The 17,776-nt window shown below is 53.3% G+C and overlaps 1 protein-coding gene across 1 annotated transcript in view; it reads right to left on the bottom strand.

The window, feature by feature from the left end:
• GLIS1 (GLIS family zinc finger 1) overlaps positions 1-1,214 on the bottom strand; it is an 83,324-nt gene extending 82,110 nt beyond the window's left edge. The window contains exon 1 of the mRNA XM_081088363.1: positions 341-1,214. Within this exon, the coding sequence (XP_080944489.1) occupies positions 341-1,132 (792 nt within the window). The 5' untranslated portion in view covers positions 1,133-1,214. The remainder of the gene's footprint in view (positions 1-340) is intronic.
• Between the last annotated feature and the right edge of the window lie 16,562 nt (positions 1,215-17,776).

Below are 17,776 nucleotides of genomic sequence, written 5' to 3'. Positions count from 1 at the left end.
GCATGGGGTACACTGAACGTGTGCATGTAAGGGAGAAGGCTGGCGAGCCTGCTCTGACCTCAGAGCACGTGTGTCACCACCTACCGTGTGTGTGCACACCAGGCCATGTAGCATGCCTTGGGGTGGGGAAGGGGCACACGGCAAGTACGAGGGGCCCTCTGCCAAGGTGCCCAGTGACGGGTGCACTGACCATCCTGACCAGTGGCCACATCCATAGCATCTTCCTCCCCTCCTCACTCAGCACAGTGGGTCTCGGCCAGTCCCCAGGTAAGGAGTCCCAGGCATGCCCCTCGGGCAGTGAGGGTCAGGGGGACATGGCCTGGTGGCCGCGGGAACTCACCATGCACTTGTTGGGCTTCTCGCCTGAGTGCACCCTCATGTGGATGAGCAGTTTGTAGCGGGCGTTGAAGGGCTTGTAGCGGCGCACGCAGCCGGCCCAGAAGCAGGTGAAGTCCTCGCCCTTGCGCTGGTCGATGTGGCTCTTCTCGATGTGCCGCACCAGCTCCTCCTGCTGCTCGTAGGCTGCACAGCAGTCCACCCACCGGCACGCCTGCCGCCCAGCCACCCTCCCCGCCAGGCCCAGACCCAGGCCTCCAAGGCCCGGGCCTGATGGCACCTGAGGCAAGGGGTAGGGGGGTGGCAGGCCAGGCTGGTGAGGCCCGAAAAGCTCTGAAAACTCGTCCGCTGGCTCCTGCTTCAGGAAGCCCGCCTTCCGGCAGGATTCCACCTGCAAACTGCCCTCATGACTCTCAGTGGTTGCAGGGCCCAACTGGGCCCGCTTGGGAGGGCCCCCCAGGTCTCCCGGTAGAGGGGGGCTCCGGAGTCCATTCACACAGGTGACCAGAGCAGTCTGGGAGGAGCGGACGATAGAGGTGATGTCGGAGGAGGCACAGGGTGAGGAGGAGGCTGAGGAGGTGACGGGCAGGCCCAGGAGGCAGCAGCGCTTCAGGCCGCCCTCGGGGAGGTGGGCCTCAGGTGGGGGGCCCAGGCCGGGGCTGGATTCACTGCCTAGAAGGTAGCAGGAAGGTGCGGAGTGGGCAAGGACCCGGCCCGGGAGGTCCAGGTCCGTGTGCGGGCCAGAGGCTGGTGGGGCCCGGCAGTGGGCAGACAGGGGTACCCGAGCTTCCATCATTGCCTGGTAGATGGGCAGGGACTCCTGCTTGATGTGCTGTGTGGCCGGGAGGCTGCCATTCACATATGTGGCCTGGGGTCTGGGTGACCTGGAAGACAGGGGACAGAGAGGCCATGACAGGGTGGGCACTCACAGTGGGGAGGCCCAGGAAGGGGGCGGCGAGGAACCTGAGGGCCGAGGGCCTGGCCGAGGAAGCCCCGAGCAAGGATGGAAGGTGAGGAATGGAAGGCGGGTGGGGAGGGAGGGAGGGAGGGGCCGGTAGGAAGGTAGAGATCTGCTGTCTGGCCAGCAAGGAAGAGTATGGAGGAAAAGGGGAGAGGGGAGGAAGAGAAGTGGGGCTGGGGAAAGGTTCAAAAGAGGCAGGAGGTCTGAAGAGGAGAATGCAGGAAAAGAAACCATTCCCTCCTTTTACCAAGTCCAGCCCCCACCCCCTCCTGCCCTGGATGCCTCCCACCCAGCCTCCCAGGCCTCCCTAGGGTCTGCCCTGACCGCCCCCCAACCCACCACCACCTTCTAGTGAGTTCTGGAGGGCTAAGGTCGAGGCTGACATTTTGAGGGACAGTTCGTTTTAAATTCTGCTTACATGTCCTTTAAGTCTTTATGAATTTTTTAATCTTTCACAATTTCTAAAAATGTTAACTGTGATGTTTTGCCCCAAGCAAGGTCTTTTTTGACACTGAGAATATTAGTGGAAGGGGTTTTTAAACACGGTCCTGGTGGAGGGTAAATCCCAGGAATAATTAAGGAAAAGCTTCTTGGGTGGGGATGACCCAGAATTTCAAGCCCAGACACTGTGATGGGGAAGCCGTGGGCAGGCTGGCCAGCAGGGCAGCACACGGGAGGCAGAGGGCCTGGGTTCGAGGCCAGGCTCAACCACCCCCAGCTGTTCACACTGAGCGAGGGGCTCTGGGCCTCTCCCCTCACCCCACCTTCAGAATGGTTCTACTCCCGAGGGTGCGGACGGTGTGACGGGCAGGGCTGGATGGCTGAAGTGGTATCTTCATCACCCACGTGGTACATGCCATTCTAGAGAGGGCTTCTCCTGAATGTGGACAAGTATGTGCAAGTAGAGACGCCAGGCCTGCTGGTCACCTGAGGACTCTGAGAAGGGGAGGGGCCCACAAGCTGGTGCTTGGCCTTGGGTCAGAGAAGCCCCCACCGGCCGTGGGCAGGACAGGAAGCCTGTTATGTGCCACCCCGTGTGTCCTCAGACCTCGCCCGTCACGGCCTCGGTGACCGCGCCTGTGAAATGAGGATCAACCCTCTCTACCTCAGAGGGTGGCTGCCAAGATCAAGTGGGAACAGATGTTGTGAGGCCGTCTGGAAAGAGGGTGGCAGAGCAAATGGTGCCATCCTCTCTGTGTCCCAGCGTTACTTCCTGCAGCTCTGGCCCACACCTCTCTGGCTCTGTAGCTGAGGCATCCCCAGCTCCAGTCACAGGGGGAGGGGGAAGGGACAGGAAGCCAGAGCCCAGAGCACTCAGAGAGCATTGCCTCCAACTCCATCACCACAGGGCCAGGAAAGGAGCGAGAGGAGGTGGGCCTCAGATGGGGGGGCAGGTCCAAGAAGGCACCAGTCTTGCCCACAGTCACGAGCAGCAGGCCAGTGGCAGGGCTGGGGCCAGAACCCAGGCTGCCCTCCTCCTGCCTTTCTCCTATACAGACCTGTGGAAAGGCTTGGGGGAGGAACTCTTCTGCTTTTTTCGCAACTACACTTGAACAATCCCTGGTTAGCTCACCAGTGACCTCTCTTCCCACCCAGGAACTCTGCTGCCCAGAGCACAGTCCGTGGAGTCAGGAGCTGCGTTCTGAGGTGGACCGCAACACGTAACCCCTCTCCAGGGCTGGGGATCCTGGGTCCATCCTCACCAGCAGAAAGCTCCAAGCAGCTTAGAGATCTGCTATCCAATTGTGACTGGGGAGCTTAACAAGATAAATCAAAGCACAGCTGTTCCTTGCATGACTGCAATCCCGGGCCTGGCACAGGTAAGCTCAGGCAGGGAAGGACGGCCAGGTAAGCCTCTGTTTCGAGTAATCCCTTTAAAAACAGTCAGGTTAAAGCAAACCCCACCAGGAGAAGAGGCAGCTATAGTTTCCTGTGACTGAGTCACCCAAACAGTCGAATAATCGACAAGAAAATCTCAAATGACATCAGGTGAGGAGTGGGCAACTCTGGTCCCGGGGTCCCACGGCTCCAAATGCCAGCTGAGCCGCCCCCGCCTGCCTCGCTGTCCCTGTGCACCCAGGCAACTCCCATCACCGCTAGAAACGGTGAGCGTGAGTCCCCAGATGAGCAAACACCGTGGAGCAGCCCCACGCGCCAGGCGCTCTCCCGAGGGCCGTCCCAGCACAGAACGATGCGAGGCACCTGCTGAATGCATGCCCGAATTCAAGGGAGAGACCACCATCTGTTTTACGCTTCGGAGAACTGAAGCAACCTGCCCGAGCTGTCAGAGGCGGTCAGGGATAGAGCAGGAATTTGAACTTGGATCTGGTTAAATAAGAGCCTGGGATTTCCCCACAACACTCTACTGGCCCGGGCCCCGCTTCCTCGTCTGTAAAATGATCTAATTGAATAACCTTATGTTTCCCCGCAGCCTTAATGTTCTGAATCTCAAGGCTCTATCATCCTGGACCCTGGAGGGAAGTTTCCAGGGAGAGAAGAGGGTCATGTGGAACCTCATGGGGTCCGCACACCCGAGGGCTGAGGTGCAGCCCGGGCTGAGGGTCAGCGAGCTCACTCACAGCTTTCACACTGTGCCAGGGGAGGCTGGGGACTCCAGACAGTTCGAAGCCCAGGCAGGCCCCTGCCCCTCTAATGGGGAAACGGAGGGGCAGCCCCCTGAGGGAATGCTGAAACTCCCCTGAGGGGTGGTCGCACTGTGGCACACAGAAGAGAGCGCAGGGGTTCTGGAGGCCGAGACGTGAAGATACTAAACTATGTGGCACGTTCAAAGCAAGGCCAGGAAGCTGGCGGCGGGCAGGCCGGGGCCCCATCACGGGCACCTCCTGACGCTGCCGGGGGCCTGCACGCTCTGTGGCCCCATCCTCATCTTACAGGTGAGGAAATGGGGCTTCAGAGGGTCAGCATCTCACCCAAGGTGGCCCAGGGAGCCAGTGATGGAGCTAGGACTGGCTCTGCAATTAACAGTGCATTCTGCTGACCGTGGTGAGGATGGGCAGTCATTTTAAGCACAGAAACGACAAAATCAGGATACTGCTAATGTTTCTTAACACTCCTCACCACTTGCTGAGTGACCTCTGGCTAGTTTTATAGCCCCTCTGGCCTCAGTTTCTCCACCCTACGGCAGCTATGGGCTGAATGAGTTACCACATGTGAAGTGTCGCATAGTAAGCACCCCAGGATTGTCATTTATTAGCGACAGGACCTGGGCCTCCTGGGACTGTGCCATTAAATGAGAGACTGTGCACAGGCAGCAGCCACTCAGAAAGTGGGAGCTATTTTATGGGTATTAGAAAGCTGGGCCGGAGGCAAGGAGGCGGCTTGTGTGGCTGCTGCAGGGACCCAGGCAGTGGGGTGAAGGGGCCAGAGATCAGGAGGGGACAGCAACAATGGAGAGGAGGCCCCAAACACAAGGCAGTCCCGCGGCAGGGAGAAGGGACAGGATCGGCCTGGTGTGGGAGAGGGGCTGGCCCTCTTTTCCTTTAGGAAAATGAGGGAGTCTGAAAGTGCCAGGTCAAATTCAACCACTTCCTCCTTGGCAAAGGTGGCAGCACCTTGGGTTGAAGCTGGTGTAGGGTTCTGGGTACAGACTCTCCTGTGCCCTCAACTGTCAAAATGACATTCAAAATGACAAATGATATTTCTGATTGTTTCTATCTAAAAAGAAAACGGGGAGGGGGACATCTGTATTACTTTTGACAATAAATTATTTTAAAAAAAGAAAAATAAATATAAATAAAAATAAACAAACAAAAAAAACACTTGCCAAGCTTTCTCTGGGTTCGCATAGCATCTACCCCGAGAGAGGCAGATCTCACTCGAGAAACTGGATACTGCTGGGAGCCTCAGTGATAATCAAGCGGATACATGCATCTGGCTGTTGCCAAACAGTGCACAGCTTGAAATCTAAAGGATGTTTGGTCCTGCTGTGTACTGAACTGATGTCCCCCTACAGTTCGTATGTTGAAGCCTGAACCCTCAATGTGACTGTATTTGGAGACAGAGGCTAAGGGAGGTGGCTAAGGTTAAATGAGGTCACAGGGTGGGGCCCTAATCCGAAAGGACTGGTGTCCTCATAAGAGGAAGAGACACCGAGGGTGTGCACACAAGGCCGCGTAAGGACACCGCGAGAAGCGGCCGTCTGCAAGCCCGGAGAGGCCTCGGGAGAACCCAAACCTACTGACATCTTGATGTTGGCCTTCCAGTGCCCAGAGCTGCGAGAAAATACATGTCTGTTGTTAAAGCCGCCCCATCTGTGGTGTTTGGTCATGGCAGCCGAGCAAACTAATACTCTCCTATAAATCAGAAGTCTCATTCACATCAAGGGAGGCCATAGGAAACCTAAATTCTCAACGGAAAATGGTTCCACAAGAAGAAAAAGCTATTTAGTACTATCTCCCCCTGTGGACTCCCACTGGGAAGTAAGCTCCATTGGGGAGCTCTCTGCTCCCTCCACCAAGGCACCCCAGCACCCACAGTGCCTGGCTGGTGAAGAAAACCAGTGGTTCTCAACCTTCTGGCCCTTTAAATACAGTTCCTCATGTTGTGACCCAACCATAAAATTATTTTCGTTGCTACTTCATAACTGTAATGTTGCTACTGTTATGAATCGTAATGTAAATATCTGATATGCAGGATGGTCTTAGGCGACCCCTGTAAAAGGGTCGTTTGACCACCAAAGGGGTCGCGACCCACACGTTGAGAACCGCTAAGCTGTGAACAGGCATGTGGGCCAGTTTTTAGAATCTCTGGCCTGTGAACAGACCTGAGGTCAGCATCCCACGCAGTGGGGCACAGGGGCCTATCTGAGGTTGACCTCCTCCCGTCAGCAAACCAGAGGCATGGGCGGGGCCCTGGGAGAAGCCGCAGGAGGCAGATTTCAGCCTGGCATGCCATCTAACGGGATACTTTGCAGAGGCAGACTGGAAACGTCCTAGCACTGAATGACGCCCGTTACCTGCCAGGGTCCTGCAGGGGGGAAGGTTTCCCAGGGCAGGTAGAGGAAGCCCTCCATCCTGTGAGCAGCCCAGGCTTTGACAATGTGACTCCTGAACTGAGTTTTCCTTCCCCGACTCACTCCAAATCTCCCTCTTCTAAAACGACTGGTTCTCTGTGAAAGGCCACCTCGGCTGCTGCAACGGGGAAGCACACCTCAATAAAACCATCTCTCTCTCACGAGGCCCTGCAATTCCAGAGGTGCAGGGCCTCGTCCAGGCAGCCATCATTGTGCTACTGGGCTCTGGCGGGTCCCTGGCAATCCCGTGCCTCAGTTTCTCTGTGTATCCTATAAGCCAGACAGACTAGATGAGGTCTGGAGGCCTCCAGGGCGTGTCCACAGAGGGCAGCTGATGGTGGGGATGGAGCACATACCTGCTGGGGTGGGGGAAATGGAGCAGCCTCTCACAGGCTGGGGGGTGGCCCCTGGATGGGGGGGTTCCCGCCGAGAGAAACAGGCCCTGACGGCAGGTGGGGCCCAGGCCCTCAGCAAGGTCCAGGTCCAGCAGGCTCTTCTCGGAGCCTGGGGTGCAGTGGCCGTAGCTCCCGTTCACTAGGTAGAGAAAGACAGGAAGAGGAGACAAAGTAAGTGGGGACAGCCTGCCAGGGGTGCAGGCAGAGGGCAGTCATTGGGTGCAGCATGAGACAGAGCACCCTTGAGCTAACACTAACTGAACCCCTACTACATCTGAGGCACAGGGACACCTCATTTAATTCCCATAATCACCAGCAGGATCAGTAATAGCATCAGCTGCTACTCTAGGTGCAGGAAAGACTTGGGAACTAGGCGGACAGTCTCCTGTCTCTGGGAAGCTCAGAATCTATGATCCTCATTGACCACCTAATGCTCATTTGCCAGGGTGCATGGCCACCTTGGAGCTGGTGTTCTGGAGCTCAGCTGCCCAGAGGCTGAGTGAGCGACACTGACACTGTATGTCCAGGAGCAGGTGCCTACTGAACAGCACCTGTTCTTATTGTCACCAAAGCTCAATCTACAGCGTTTTCCAGATTTCATTATAACATATAAATACAATATGCAGTGCTTCACGCCTCTGTATCCTCCATGGTTCTTTGACAGCCTAAGTATCTGCCGGGCCCAGCTGCTGGGTTTCTATGAAGAATCATTGAGGCAGCAGATGTGAAAGCCCCTGAAAAACTACATAACATGTAACAGAAATGTCAGGGATGTTTGTTGTTCCTTCCACTCCCGGAGCCTCGTTTTCTCATCTATAGTGTGAGGAGGATCAATCTGGAAACTACTTCTGACTTAGGCTTTCTGCCCTGTCACCCAGCCAAGTTAGGCTAAGGAGGGAAGGACATACATGGGCTTGGGGCCCTATGGGTCTTGGTGTGAGTCCCTACTGGCCCAACCAAGCCTGTGACTTGGACCAGTCCCTCCCCGAGCTGACCCTCCCCGAGCTGACCCTCACCCCAGGTAGAAGATGGAAACAGCCATGCCAGTTCCTGGGAGATGCTGTGAGGTTCTGAGCCCTGGGGTGCAGAGCCCCTAGCACAGTGCTGGCACCTGGTAGGTGTGCCAGGAGCAGAAATTGTTCTTACTGCCATGTAGCACTTTGAAAAGCATAAAGTACCCTAGAGAGGTAATAAAACATTAACAGGCCCAAGTGTTGTCCAGGAACTGCAAACACTGAGCAAGACACCCCGTTAAGCTGAGAAGAGAACTGACACCAGCACACCCCTAATGTAAAGACAGAGCGCCATTTGTCAAGTAGTGTGTGCAGGCCCTGGGTGCGGATCCACTGGCCTCTGAGGGAGGGTATTATTGCCCCCATTGTACAGAAAGCAGAGGCTCGGCGAAGCTAAATGCGCCCAAGATCACACGGCTAGTAAGAGTCTGGGACCTCTGACCTGAGTCAGACCCAAACCTCACACTGTAATCACTATGTAATAAAAAGTGGCCCCTTAGCCAAAAATCCAACCATGTATGTCCTTCCCTCCTTAGCCTAACTTGGCCGGGTGACAGGGCAGAAAGCCTAAGTCAGAAGTAGTTTCCAGATTGATCCTCCTCACACTATAGATGAGAGAACGGAGGCTCAGGGAGTGGAAGGAACAACAAACATCCCTGACATTTCTGTTACATGTGACGTAGTTTTTCAGGGGCTTTCACATCTGCTGCCTCAATGATTCTTCATAGAAACCCAGCAGCTGGGCCCGGCAGATACTTAGGCTGTCAAAGAACCATGGAGGATACAGAGGATACACCCTAATTCTAGCCCACCCCCAAGGCCAGACACTCTGAGCTAACCTAACATGTGCCCACAGCCCTGGACAGGCACCCGCATTCACCTGCCAAGCACTTGACGGTTTGCAGATGAGAACACGAAGCTCTCAAGGTCCTAGGCCAGGTAAGGGGCTCAGACAAAGTTCCAGGTTCCCGGGCACAGGTAAGCCTGCCCAGATGAACATTAGCTCAGAAGCTGCCCTCTGTGTCACCTTCCCAGCCAGAGCCTGGGCCCGTGTCTTGCTGTGAGGAACACTCACTCCCACTGGCTTTGGCTGCTGCTCAGCCAGCCCCTCACAAGCTTATTTTTTAATAACTTGGTTGTTTTTTAATTAAAAGGAAATCCCTGGTAACAAATGTGAATGGCCTGAGCTAATGAGAGCAGGCTGCCGCTCGCTTAACTCCGTCTCTGCTTGGCGGTCTCTGCCTTTTCCAAATCGTTTCTGCATGCGATTTTATTGTCCCATTGAGGCAAACCATGGGGCTGGGCCTCAGAAAACTGTGGATAATTTTATGACCATTAATAGCATTTGGAGCAGAGAGAGCTTAATCATCACACAGGGCTGTTCGGCCAAGGTCTTTCTCCCAGTGTCTTTGGGTTGGGCAGGCAGTTCAGAGCTTCCTTCAAGGACCCACCAGGCCCACTGGGAACCTCTGAGTCACTTCTCCCTCATTCACTTGGGAGAATGTGTGGAACGGTGGACGGTGGCCCCCGGAAAGGCGCCAGGGAGCCCAGCATTCTTCAAGCCCTTATTCATCAGGCATTTCCTAGGTGCCAGACACATTCAATACTTTCAAGTGTCCATCCCTGTGATGTGAGCCCATTACAGCCATTTTCCAGATGAGACAAGTTGAGGTCTGGAGAAATTGGGACCTTCGACTAGGACCACAGGTCTGGGTTTGACTTGTTTGGCCCCACCCAGATCTTTTAGACTTCGAAGCCCAAGTTCAGTCCTGCCACCCCTCAGCCAACTAAACAACTGTGGGCCCCTGAACAAGCATCCCCACCTGTGACTCCAGTGAAGATCGTGTTGGGGGGCTGTGGGGGAAGTCAAAGAACCATCATCCCAAAGACTCCTAAACTCTGCAGGTGGCAGGATCACTCCGTCTACAGACGAGCACAAGGGCTCAAGGAAGTTTAATGGTTTACCCAAAGTCACCCAGGCAGGCAGGCAGGGGCTGAGTTGAGATGTGGGAAGAGACAGTCACTGATACTCAATGAACAATTGAGGCCTGTTGGCTCTTCTCTGCTGGATACACTAAGAGGTTTTCCTATCCATATATATAAAAGCCTAAGCGACTGAATGACTGGTTGCTATGATGCACACTGACCACAAGGGGGCAGACACTCAATGCAGGAGCTGCCCCCCGGTTGGTCAGTGCACTCCTACAGCGGGAGCACCACTCAGGTGACCGACGGGTGCCAGATGCCACCGGGCTCACGGCTGGCAAGCGCAGCTATGGCAGCACAAGCCTCTCCCACCTCTGCAGCAGTGCTACCAAGCAGTGACAGCAGGACAGCAGGGGGGGCCAGGATGAGCGGGAGTGGCATAGCACCCGGCCTGGGCTCAGGCTCTTCCCCGGCCACCTGGCCTGCAGGGATCGGGCCGAAACTGGCAATCTGACATCCCCTGAGGGGTCCCGAATTGTGAGAGGGTGCAGGCCAGGCTGAGGGACCCCACTGCTGCACAAATCCATGCACTGGGCCTCTAGTAATAAATAAGCAAATCAGCTGTGAGAGGGAGGAAGGAGTCCCTTGGTTCAGTTTGGCACTTCTCAGGGCTCCAAGCCCATTCAAACGTTGTCTTGTGTGAACCCTCCCAGACCCCGGATGAAAGCCTGGACCTCCCACCTTGCAGAGGGACATAGTCACCAAACCTGGCAAGTAGCTGCCCGAGGTCACATGCCAATTGCTGGCATAGCCAGGGCCTGAACCAAGATATCCCAAAGCCTATGCCAGATCCCACCCTGGGCCACCTGCTTTCTCACAGGCTGAAATTAAACCAGAGGCTGCAATATGTTCCCCAGAGATGCTGCCACTACTGTCACTGCTGCCCGCTCTAGGCCCACGTCAGCCAGGGGACCTCCCACTGTCCTCCCGCCTGTTGGTATCGTGCCTCTCTGTCCCCAGGTGCATCATGGAACCCACCCCTGCTCACTCTACATCAAGCATAACAAACTTGCGGCCCCCGGGCCGCATGCATCCCATAACAAATATTTTTGCGGCCCAGCCAATATAACAGTGTAAGAAATGTTTTAATAAAAAATTCATAACTTAATTTTTACAATATCCTGTTACAAATAATTATTAATAACAAACTACAACGTTCGCTAATGACTGATTACTATAATCGTGTTGCATTGATTTCCCTTACGCGCCTTACACACAGGCGCACCATTTCTCTCCACTGATACTAGCAGCAAATATTTTAGCAGCCGATTGCCATGTCATTAGTCTTGGACTGACTTGTTTGGTGTGCACAACAGGAAATATTCACTTTCGGAGAACAAGAAAAATAGGTTTATTTGCATTATGCTTATTAATTTGTGCAGTGATTCAGTGTCTGGTAAGTTAATGTTCAATAAAAAATATTAATTTTTATTAAAATGTTCTATTATTTTATGTTAACGATTACTCATTTATTCCAGCCCTTTGGGTTCAGCATGTCTCTATCAAAAAAAACCCCTACATTTCCATGAAAATTGAAGATTTTGGTTTTTTTGTGGCCCACATAAACTTAAACCTTGCTTATTTGGCCCGTGTTAGCCTTTGAGTGTGACATGCTTGCTCTACATCTTCAGGGAGCAGGACTGGAGTCTTTCTCAAGGGAGGCAGGGGAGTGAGAGGGGCACAGCAGCCCTGCGGCCGGGAGGCAGGCTGGGGACACCCAGCAGCCATGTCTCCCTCTGTGCCACAGGGGACCAGACCTTGGACCTGGCTTTGCCCATGTACCGTAAATGAAGCTCTTTTTCTGGAGGATTGGAGGGTCAGGGAATCCTGTGTTCATTTTTTCGAGTTGGTGAGAAAATCTAGCACATCAGGGCTGGGACTGACTGACCTATCTGTTTCAATAACAGATGAAGAAACTGAGGCTCACACAGCAAATCCGCAACAGAGGCTGGACTGGCACCCTCGGGGCTAGGTAAGAGTTTGGTTTCGCTTCCTCTTCAAGTCTCAGTTTTCTTATCTGTAAAATGGTGCTAACACTACTTCACAAGGTTCTGGTGACAATTAAGTGAGATGATGAACACAGCGTGTTTGGCATGGTGCCTGGCTCACAGTAACTGTATAACGGTGTAACGCTGTCAATAATGATAATTATCTCTTCCATTTATCCTTGAGCTTGGGATGGGGCCAGGAGGCAGGGCCCTGTGTGAGAAGCATTCTAACCCCAGGAAAGTCAGGCCTGGATGGCCTTGAAGCCAGACGCAAAAGGACAAGCCCCCAAGGCTCAGGGGTCAACGAATGCAGGACCAGGCAGCCTGAATGAGGTCACAGCCAGCAAATCTGAAGCCAATGTCTCCAGTTACACACCACAGAGCTTTGCAAATTACCGTAATGACTTGGCTATAAAGTGGTACCACATATAAGGTGACTCCCCACAGGAATTTTAATGTACGTCGAAACCTGCCAAGTCTGCATGAGAGGGACAATGATGCATTCAGCATCCCAGGCCCAGATGCCACCTCCCTGCAGTCCCAGAGCAGCCAGTGGCTGGTCTAGGACAGCCTACACGACTGCTCCTCGTTCACGGACAAGCAGAGCAGACTTTAGTGCCCACCAGGCACTAAATCAGACTGGTGACAGGGCACCGCACCTTACAGTCTACACCAAACATTTTGCAGCCCTCACATATGAGCTTCACAACAACCCTCAGGACCAGGGTGGGGAGGCTCGGGGGTAGAGGGCAAACGATTTGCCCAAGCTCACTCAGCAAATGTAGGGCTCAGACTTACACCGGATCTCCTGACTCAGCCACCTTGTCAGCAAGCTTTTTCTGTAAAGGGCAAGACAGTAAATATTTTAGGTTTTGCGGGCCATACAGTCTGCTGTTACAATTATTCAACTTGGACCATGAAAAGCAACCATAGACAATATATAAACCAATGAGTGGGGCTGTGCGCCAATAAAACTTTATTTAGAAAAACAGCTCACTGGCTGCTGGACTGTAATTTGCCAACCTCTGAGCTAGTGCAGCAGTTAGAGATGGGGCTTTGCAGTTAGAAAGCTTTTCCTGCATCTGTAAAATGGGGAGAATTTTACAGGGTGGAGTTATGGTGTGAACACCACTGTCAAATACTAAATTCAGGGCTGGCCCCTCGCAGGCATTCAATAAATGAAAGTGCCTGAACCTGTCTCAGGGGCCCCACAGCCTGGGTTCACCCCTCACCCGGCCTTACCTCATACTCCCACGATGCTTTGCTGCTGTGCTGCACACATCCTCACCCCTCTAGTCAGGGTGGCCTGACACCTCCCAAACCCTCTGAGCCCTCGGAGGTCTACAGTAGTGCATCTCCTTCTGGAATATTCCCCGGTCTCTCCTGCCCTCCCTGAGCTCCCCCACTCAGCTCACAGCAGTCCGTGTGAATGGCTGCTGTTTAGGGCACCTTCTTCCCTCACCCTCAGCCTATGTCAAATACTCCACACATTTGATCTCTAAGTCTCCACGATGTCCCCACACGCCGGGACTGTAACACTGAGCTGGCACATGGATGCTTTTAAGTGCAATTAAAGTCCTGCCTCCCCCACAAGCCTGTGAAGTCCCTCAGCACAAGGGTCTTGGGCCCCCAGTGCTGCTGAATGTCAGAGCATCCGGAGACATGATTTTGCCCAATTTATTTTACATACAAAAACCAGGGGCCAAGATGGGGAAGGGACTTGTCCTAGTCCCATAGCGAGCAGATTCTCCAGACACGGGGGCGCCACTGGGGATACTCCCCTCACTCCTAGCACACGTTAGACCACGGGAGGTGCTTGGAGACACTGGGAAGGTGGGCTGAAAGGACTGTCCAAGGTCTGCTTCCATGCCTACTATTATGCCAGATGCTGCCACTTAGGAAAACGGACCAAGCTTTTGTCACACACACCGAGGATCAAGCCCTAGCTCCGCCATTAACTTTCTGGCTGTCTGACCCTAAATGAGGGTCTCCCTTCTGAGCCTTAGTTTCTTCATCTGTAAAATGGGAATGTGAAACCCAGCTCCACTGGGTGGCTGGCTGTGAGGATTAAATGAGATAATATATGCAGAGATGTGGTGCCGCCTGACAGAGTGAACACTTTATTTTTATTTTATTTTTTATAGTTTTATTTTTTAAATCTTTATTGTTGAAAGTATTACATAGGTCCTCCTTTCACCCATTAACCTCTTCCAGCCCACTCCCATCTTCCCCCACCCAGGCCCTCACCACCCCATCGTCAAGGGCCCTCATTTTACTGTCTTGTCAGGCAGGGGAAACAGGGCCCCGGCCTCCCTGGGTGATCTGTCTCCAGGAACGGAGACCTGCTTTCCCAGGCAGTGAGCCCCAGGGCCATCGAGGGCAGCCTCACGATAACGGGGTCTTGAATCCCTGCAGGTTTGTCAGTGCGGAGCAAGCCTCAGCCCTCTCCGAGCCTCCTCGGCCTTCCCCTCTGAGCAGTGGGAACGCCAGGCAAGCAGGAGGGACACTGGGGATCCCAGAGGGTGGGAGACACAGGGGTTGAGCAGCTCTCAAGGACACACAGCCATGCTGCATCCACACTCCCGGCCCCTTCTGCCTCACGGCACTGCCTCATCATCCCCTCTCTCCCTTCCCCACCAAACCCAGAGGCCTGGCCACCACAGGCTGGTGGGATGGGTTAACTGAGGGCCACTCACTTAGCCTGGAGCCATCTTGGGGGGTTCACAGTCATTGGGGAGGAGAGGCTGTCAGCTTGGCAGGGCCTCTGGCGCTCCAGAGCCTGATGCTCAAGGCCTCATGCCAGGTTTATGGTCACCCGTCATCTCTCATCCCAGATCACAAAAACTCCATAAATTCTCCTTTAAAGCTAAGCTAGAGTTACAGGGACTCAGGCCAGTAAAACCTGAGCAGGCTCACCTCAGGATGCCACTGCCAGAAAAACAGACCGAGCCCTTTGCTCTGTCCCAGGCCAGCCCAGGCCCGGTTTCACATGTGGGTGCAGGTATCTATACACATAAACACATTTTCTGGCCGAGTTTCTCTCTGACTCTTGTATTGCTACCAAATTAGCACATATTTGTTGGTGGAAAAAATTAGAAAATATACCTTGGCAACTAACTATTAGAAAATAAATGTCACCTATACTACCAACAACAGAGAGAGCCACCGCAGACATGACGACACATAAAGCTCTGTGGCATTTCCATATGCCTCTCTACATATTTGACCAAAAAACAGGAAGACATACTTATTTTCTTGAACTCCGTTTTTTTTTTTTTAGTATTGTATCATGAACACTAAAGTTCATAGAGTGCCTATTACATGCCAGGCCCAGTACCAGGCTCTTTTCATGCCAGCATTTCTAATGCCATTTTCCGGAGGAAAAGTGACTTGTCCAAGGTCATGCAGCTGGTACATAGTACAAGCCCAGCTCTCTCAGACTTAGAGGGCAACACTGGCCCAGACCTGGTTCCACATCATTAAGGAATTCAGAGTCGATGCAGCTGATTACTTTCTCAGTGTATTGGTCAGCTTGGGCTGCCATCACAAAATACCACAGACCAGGTGGCTTAAACAACACATTTGTGGTCTCACTTTTCTGGAGGCTGGAAGTGTAAGAGCAAGGTTCTGCTGATTGAGTTTCTGCTGAGAGCGCTCTTCCTGGCTTGTAGATGGCCACCTTCTCTCTAGGTCCCTCACATGGCCTTTCCCAGTGCATGCATGCAAAGAATGAGAGCGAGAGTGCAGTGTGCCCTGGTGTCTCTTTATAAGGACACTAATCCTACCGGAGGATCAGGGCCCCACCCTTAACCCAATTTAACCTATAAAAGGTCCCATCTCCAAATAAAGTCACACCGGAGGTTGTGGCTTCAACATATGAATTTGGTCAGCAGATGAGAGGGAGCACAAACCACAAACATCCAGTCTATTACACCTGGTATTCATTCCCCCACAGTAGGGTGCATATTTCTATATCTATCTACTAGAGGCCCAGTGCACGAAATTTGTGCATGGGTAGGGTCCCTAGGCCTGGCCAGCATATCAAGGACGATTGGGGCCTTCCAGCTGCTGGCCAGGGCCTTCCTTCACTCCACATCGCCCCCAGTGGTCAGTGCACATCATAGCGAGTGATCGAACTCCTGGTCTCCCAACCAAACTCCTGAGGGGACACTTTGCATATTAGCTTTTTATATATATAGATGGGACTTGAGAAGGAGAGACCATATCCCATGGCATGTAAGTGCAGATTCTGGGGTCCAACCAACTACATTTGAATTCTGGTTTTGCCATTTACTAGCTGTGGCCTTGTCTGTGTCACATGACTTAGCTTCTCTGTGCCTCAGTTTATTGAAATGGGTTCATTTACCATGTAAAGAACCTGCAAGACGGCGTCTGGCACGCAGTAAGCACTATGTCGGTACTGGCTCTCATGGTGGTTGTTCTTAATCCCACTCCAGGTGGGCTTCAGAAGCCTGCACTGATCAGCATGATCTCACCTCCCCAGCCACAAGGCCACAGGGACCAGCTCCAAGACAGGCACACAAGTTCACCTAATTATACAGAGGCCTGAAACTTCTGCTTATGACTGTTTGATGGAGAGGGTAAGAACAGCCTCTCCTCCTGCGCATGTGAATGAGGAAGCAAGTGGTCCTGGTAGCTGGTAGAAGCCAGCTTGTCATCCCAAGGGAAGTTAGTTGGAGAGCAATAAACCAAGGTATCTCAACCAACAGCAAAGAAACTAAGCCACAGCACTGGTTGCACCAAGAACCTCTTGTGTGAATAGTAAAATTCCTGTAGTGTACTAAGCTTGTCTCAGATGTATTTTCTGCCACTTACAACCAAAAGCATCCTTATTAATACAATTTCTTCCATAAAATAATCTCTACCCACTCTGACCATCTTTGTTTTTAATTTGAGTATTTAGTCCATTTACACCATTTACCTTTAATGTAACTAACTTATACCTGGGTTGAAATCTACAACCTTACAGGTGTAAAATACTACTAGTGTACCTCAAGGGGGACAGAGATGCCATGTTGAATCAGAGAGGGAACAGCACACGCAGGGGCCCCAAGGCTGGCAGAAGCACTGGGCACAAGTATCTCACAAGGGTGGGGGAGGGTGGCCTAGTAAAGAAATTCTGATATCCCTTAAACTCTCAGATTCTACGTTTCATCATACTGAGCCAGCATGATTCCAAAATTTAAGATTAGAAAGTTCCATGCATGTGAGATTTTAAAATTTCATGATTCTCTCATTCTAAGATGATGCAATTTTATAAAGCTAAGCATTTATATTACTACTAGAGGCCCGGTGCATGAAATTTGTGAATTCGGGGGGGTACCTCAGCCCGGTCTGTGCCCTCTTGCAGTCCGGGAGCCCTCAGGGGATGTCCGACTGCCAGCTCGCACTGATCACCAGGGGGCAGCTCCTGCTTTGAACGTCTGCCCCCTGGTGGTCAGTGCACATCATAGCGACCGGTCATTCTGCCATTCGGTCAATTTGCATATTAGCCTATTATTATGTAGGACTGGGGCCCAGTGCACAAATTCGTGCACCTTGAAAGGAACTGTGGGCCACAAGGCTGCAGTGGGCACAGGGGCGGGTCTCAGTCCATCCTCTGTGCCCCCACCCGGCCCCTAGTCCCCTCTCTGCTGGCAACCCCGCTCCCACCGCCACCATCCCATGCACCGACGGCGCCAGCCCCACTCGCACCCACTGACAGTGTGAAGCAATTGGGGCCGGCACCAGCAGCGGGTGCGAGTGGCAGCTGCTGCCCTGATCGCCCCTCAGGAGCAGGATGAGGTGGAGAAGCCCTCAGAGGCGATCAGGGCTGGCAGCCGCCACTCACACCTGTTAACGGTGCTGAGCGATCGGACCAGTGCCGGGCGCTGGCAGCGTGTGCAAGCAGCAGCTCCAGTACCAGCTATAGGTGTGAGCAGGGCCGGTGCCAGCAGCAGGTGACAGCGGGGCCCGCAACAGCAGCAGTGCAAACAGTGGCTGCCAGCCCCAACTGCCCCTTAGGAGCAGGGGGAGGTGGAGAAGTCCTGAGAGGCAATTCGGGC

This window comes from Myotis nattereri (assembly GCF_964212035.1).
Source record: "Myotis nattereri genome assembly, chromosome: 3".
In the NCBI taxonomy this organism is placed as follows: Eukaryota; Metazoa; Chordata; class Mammalia; order Chiroptera; family Vespertilionidae; genus Myotis; species Myotis nattereri.
This window is presented reverse-complemented; position numbering and strand designations above follow the sequence as displayed.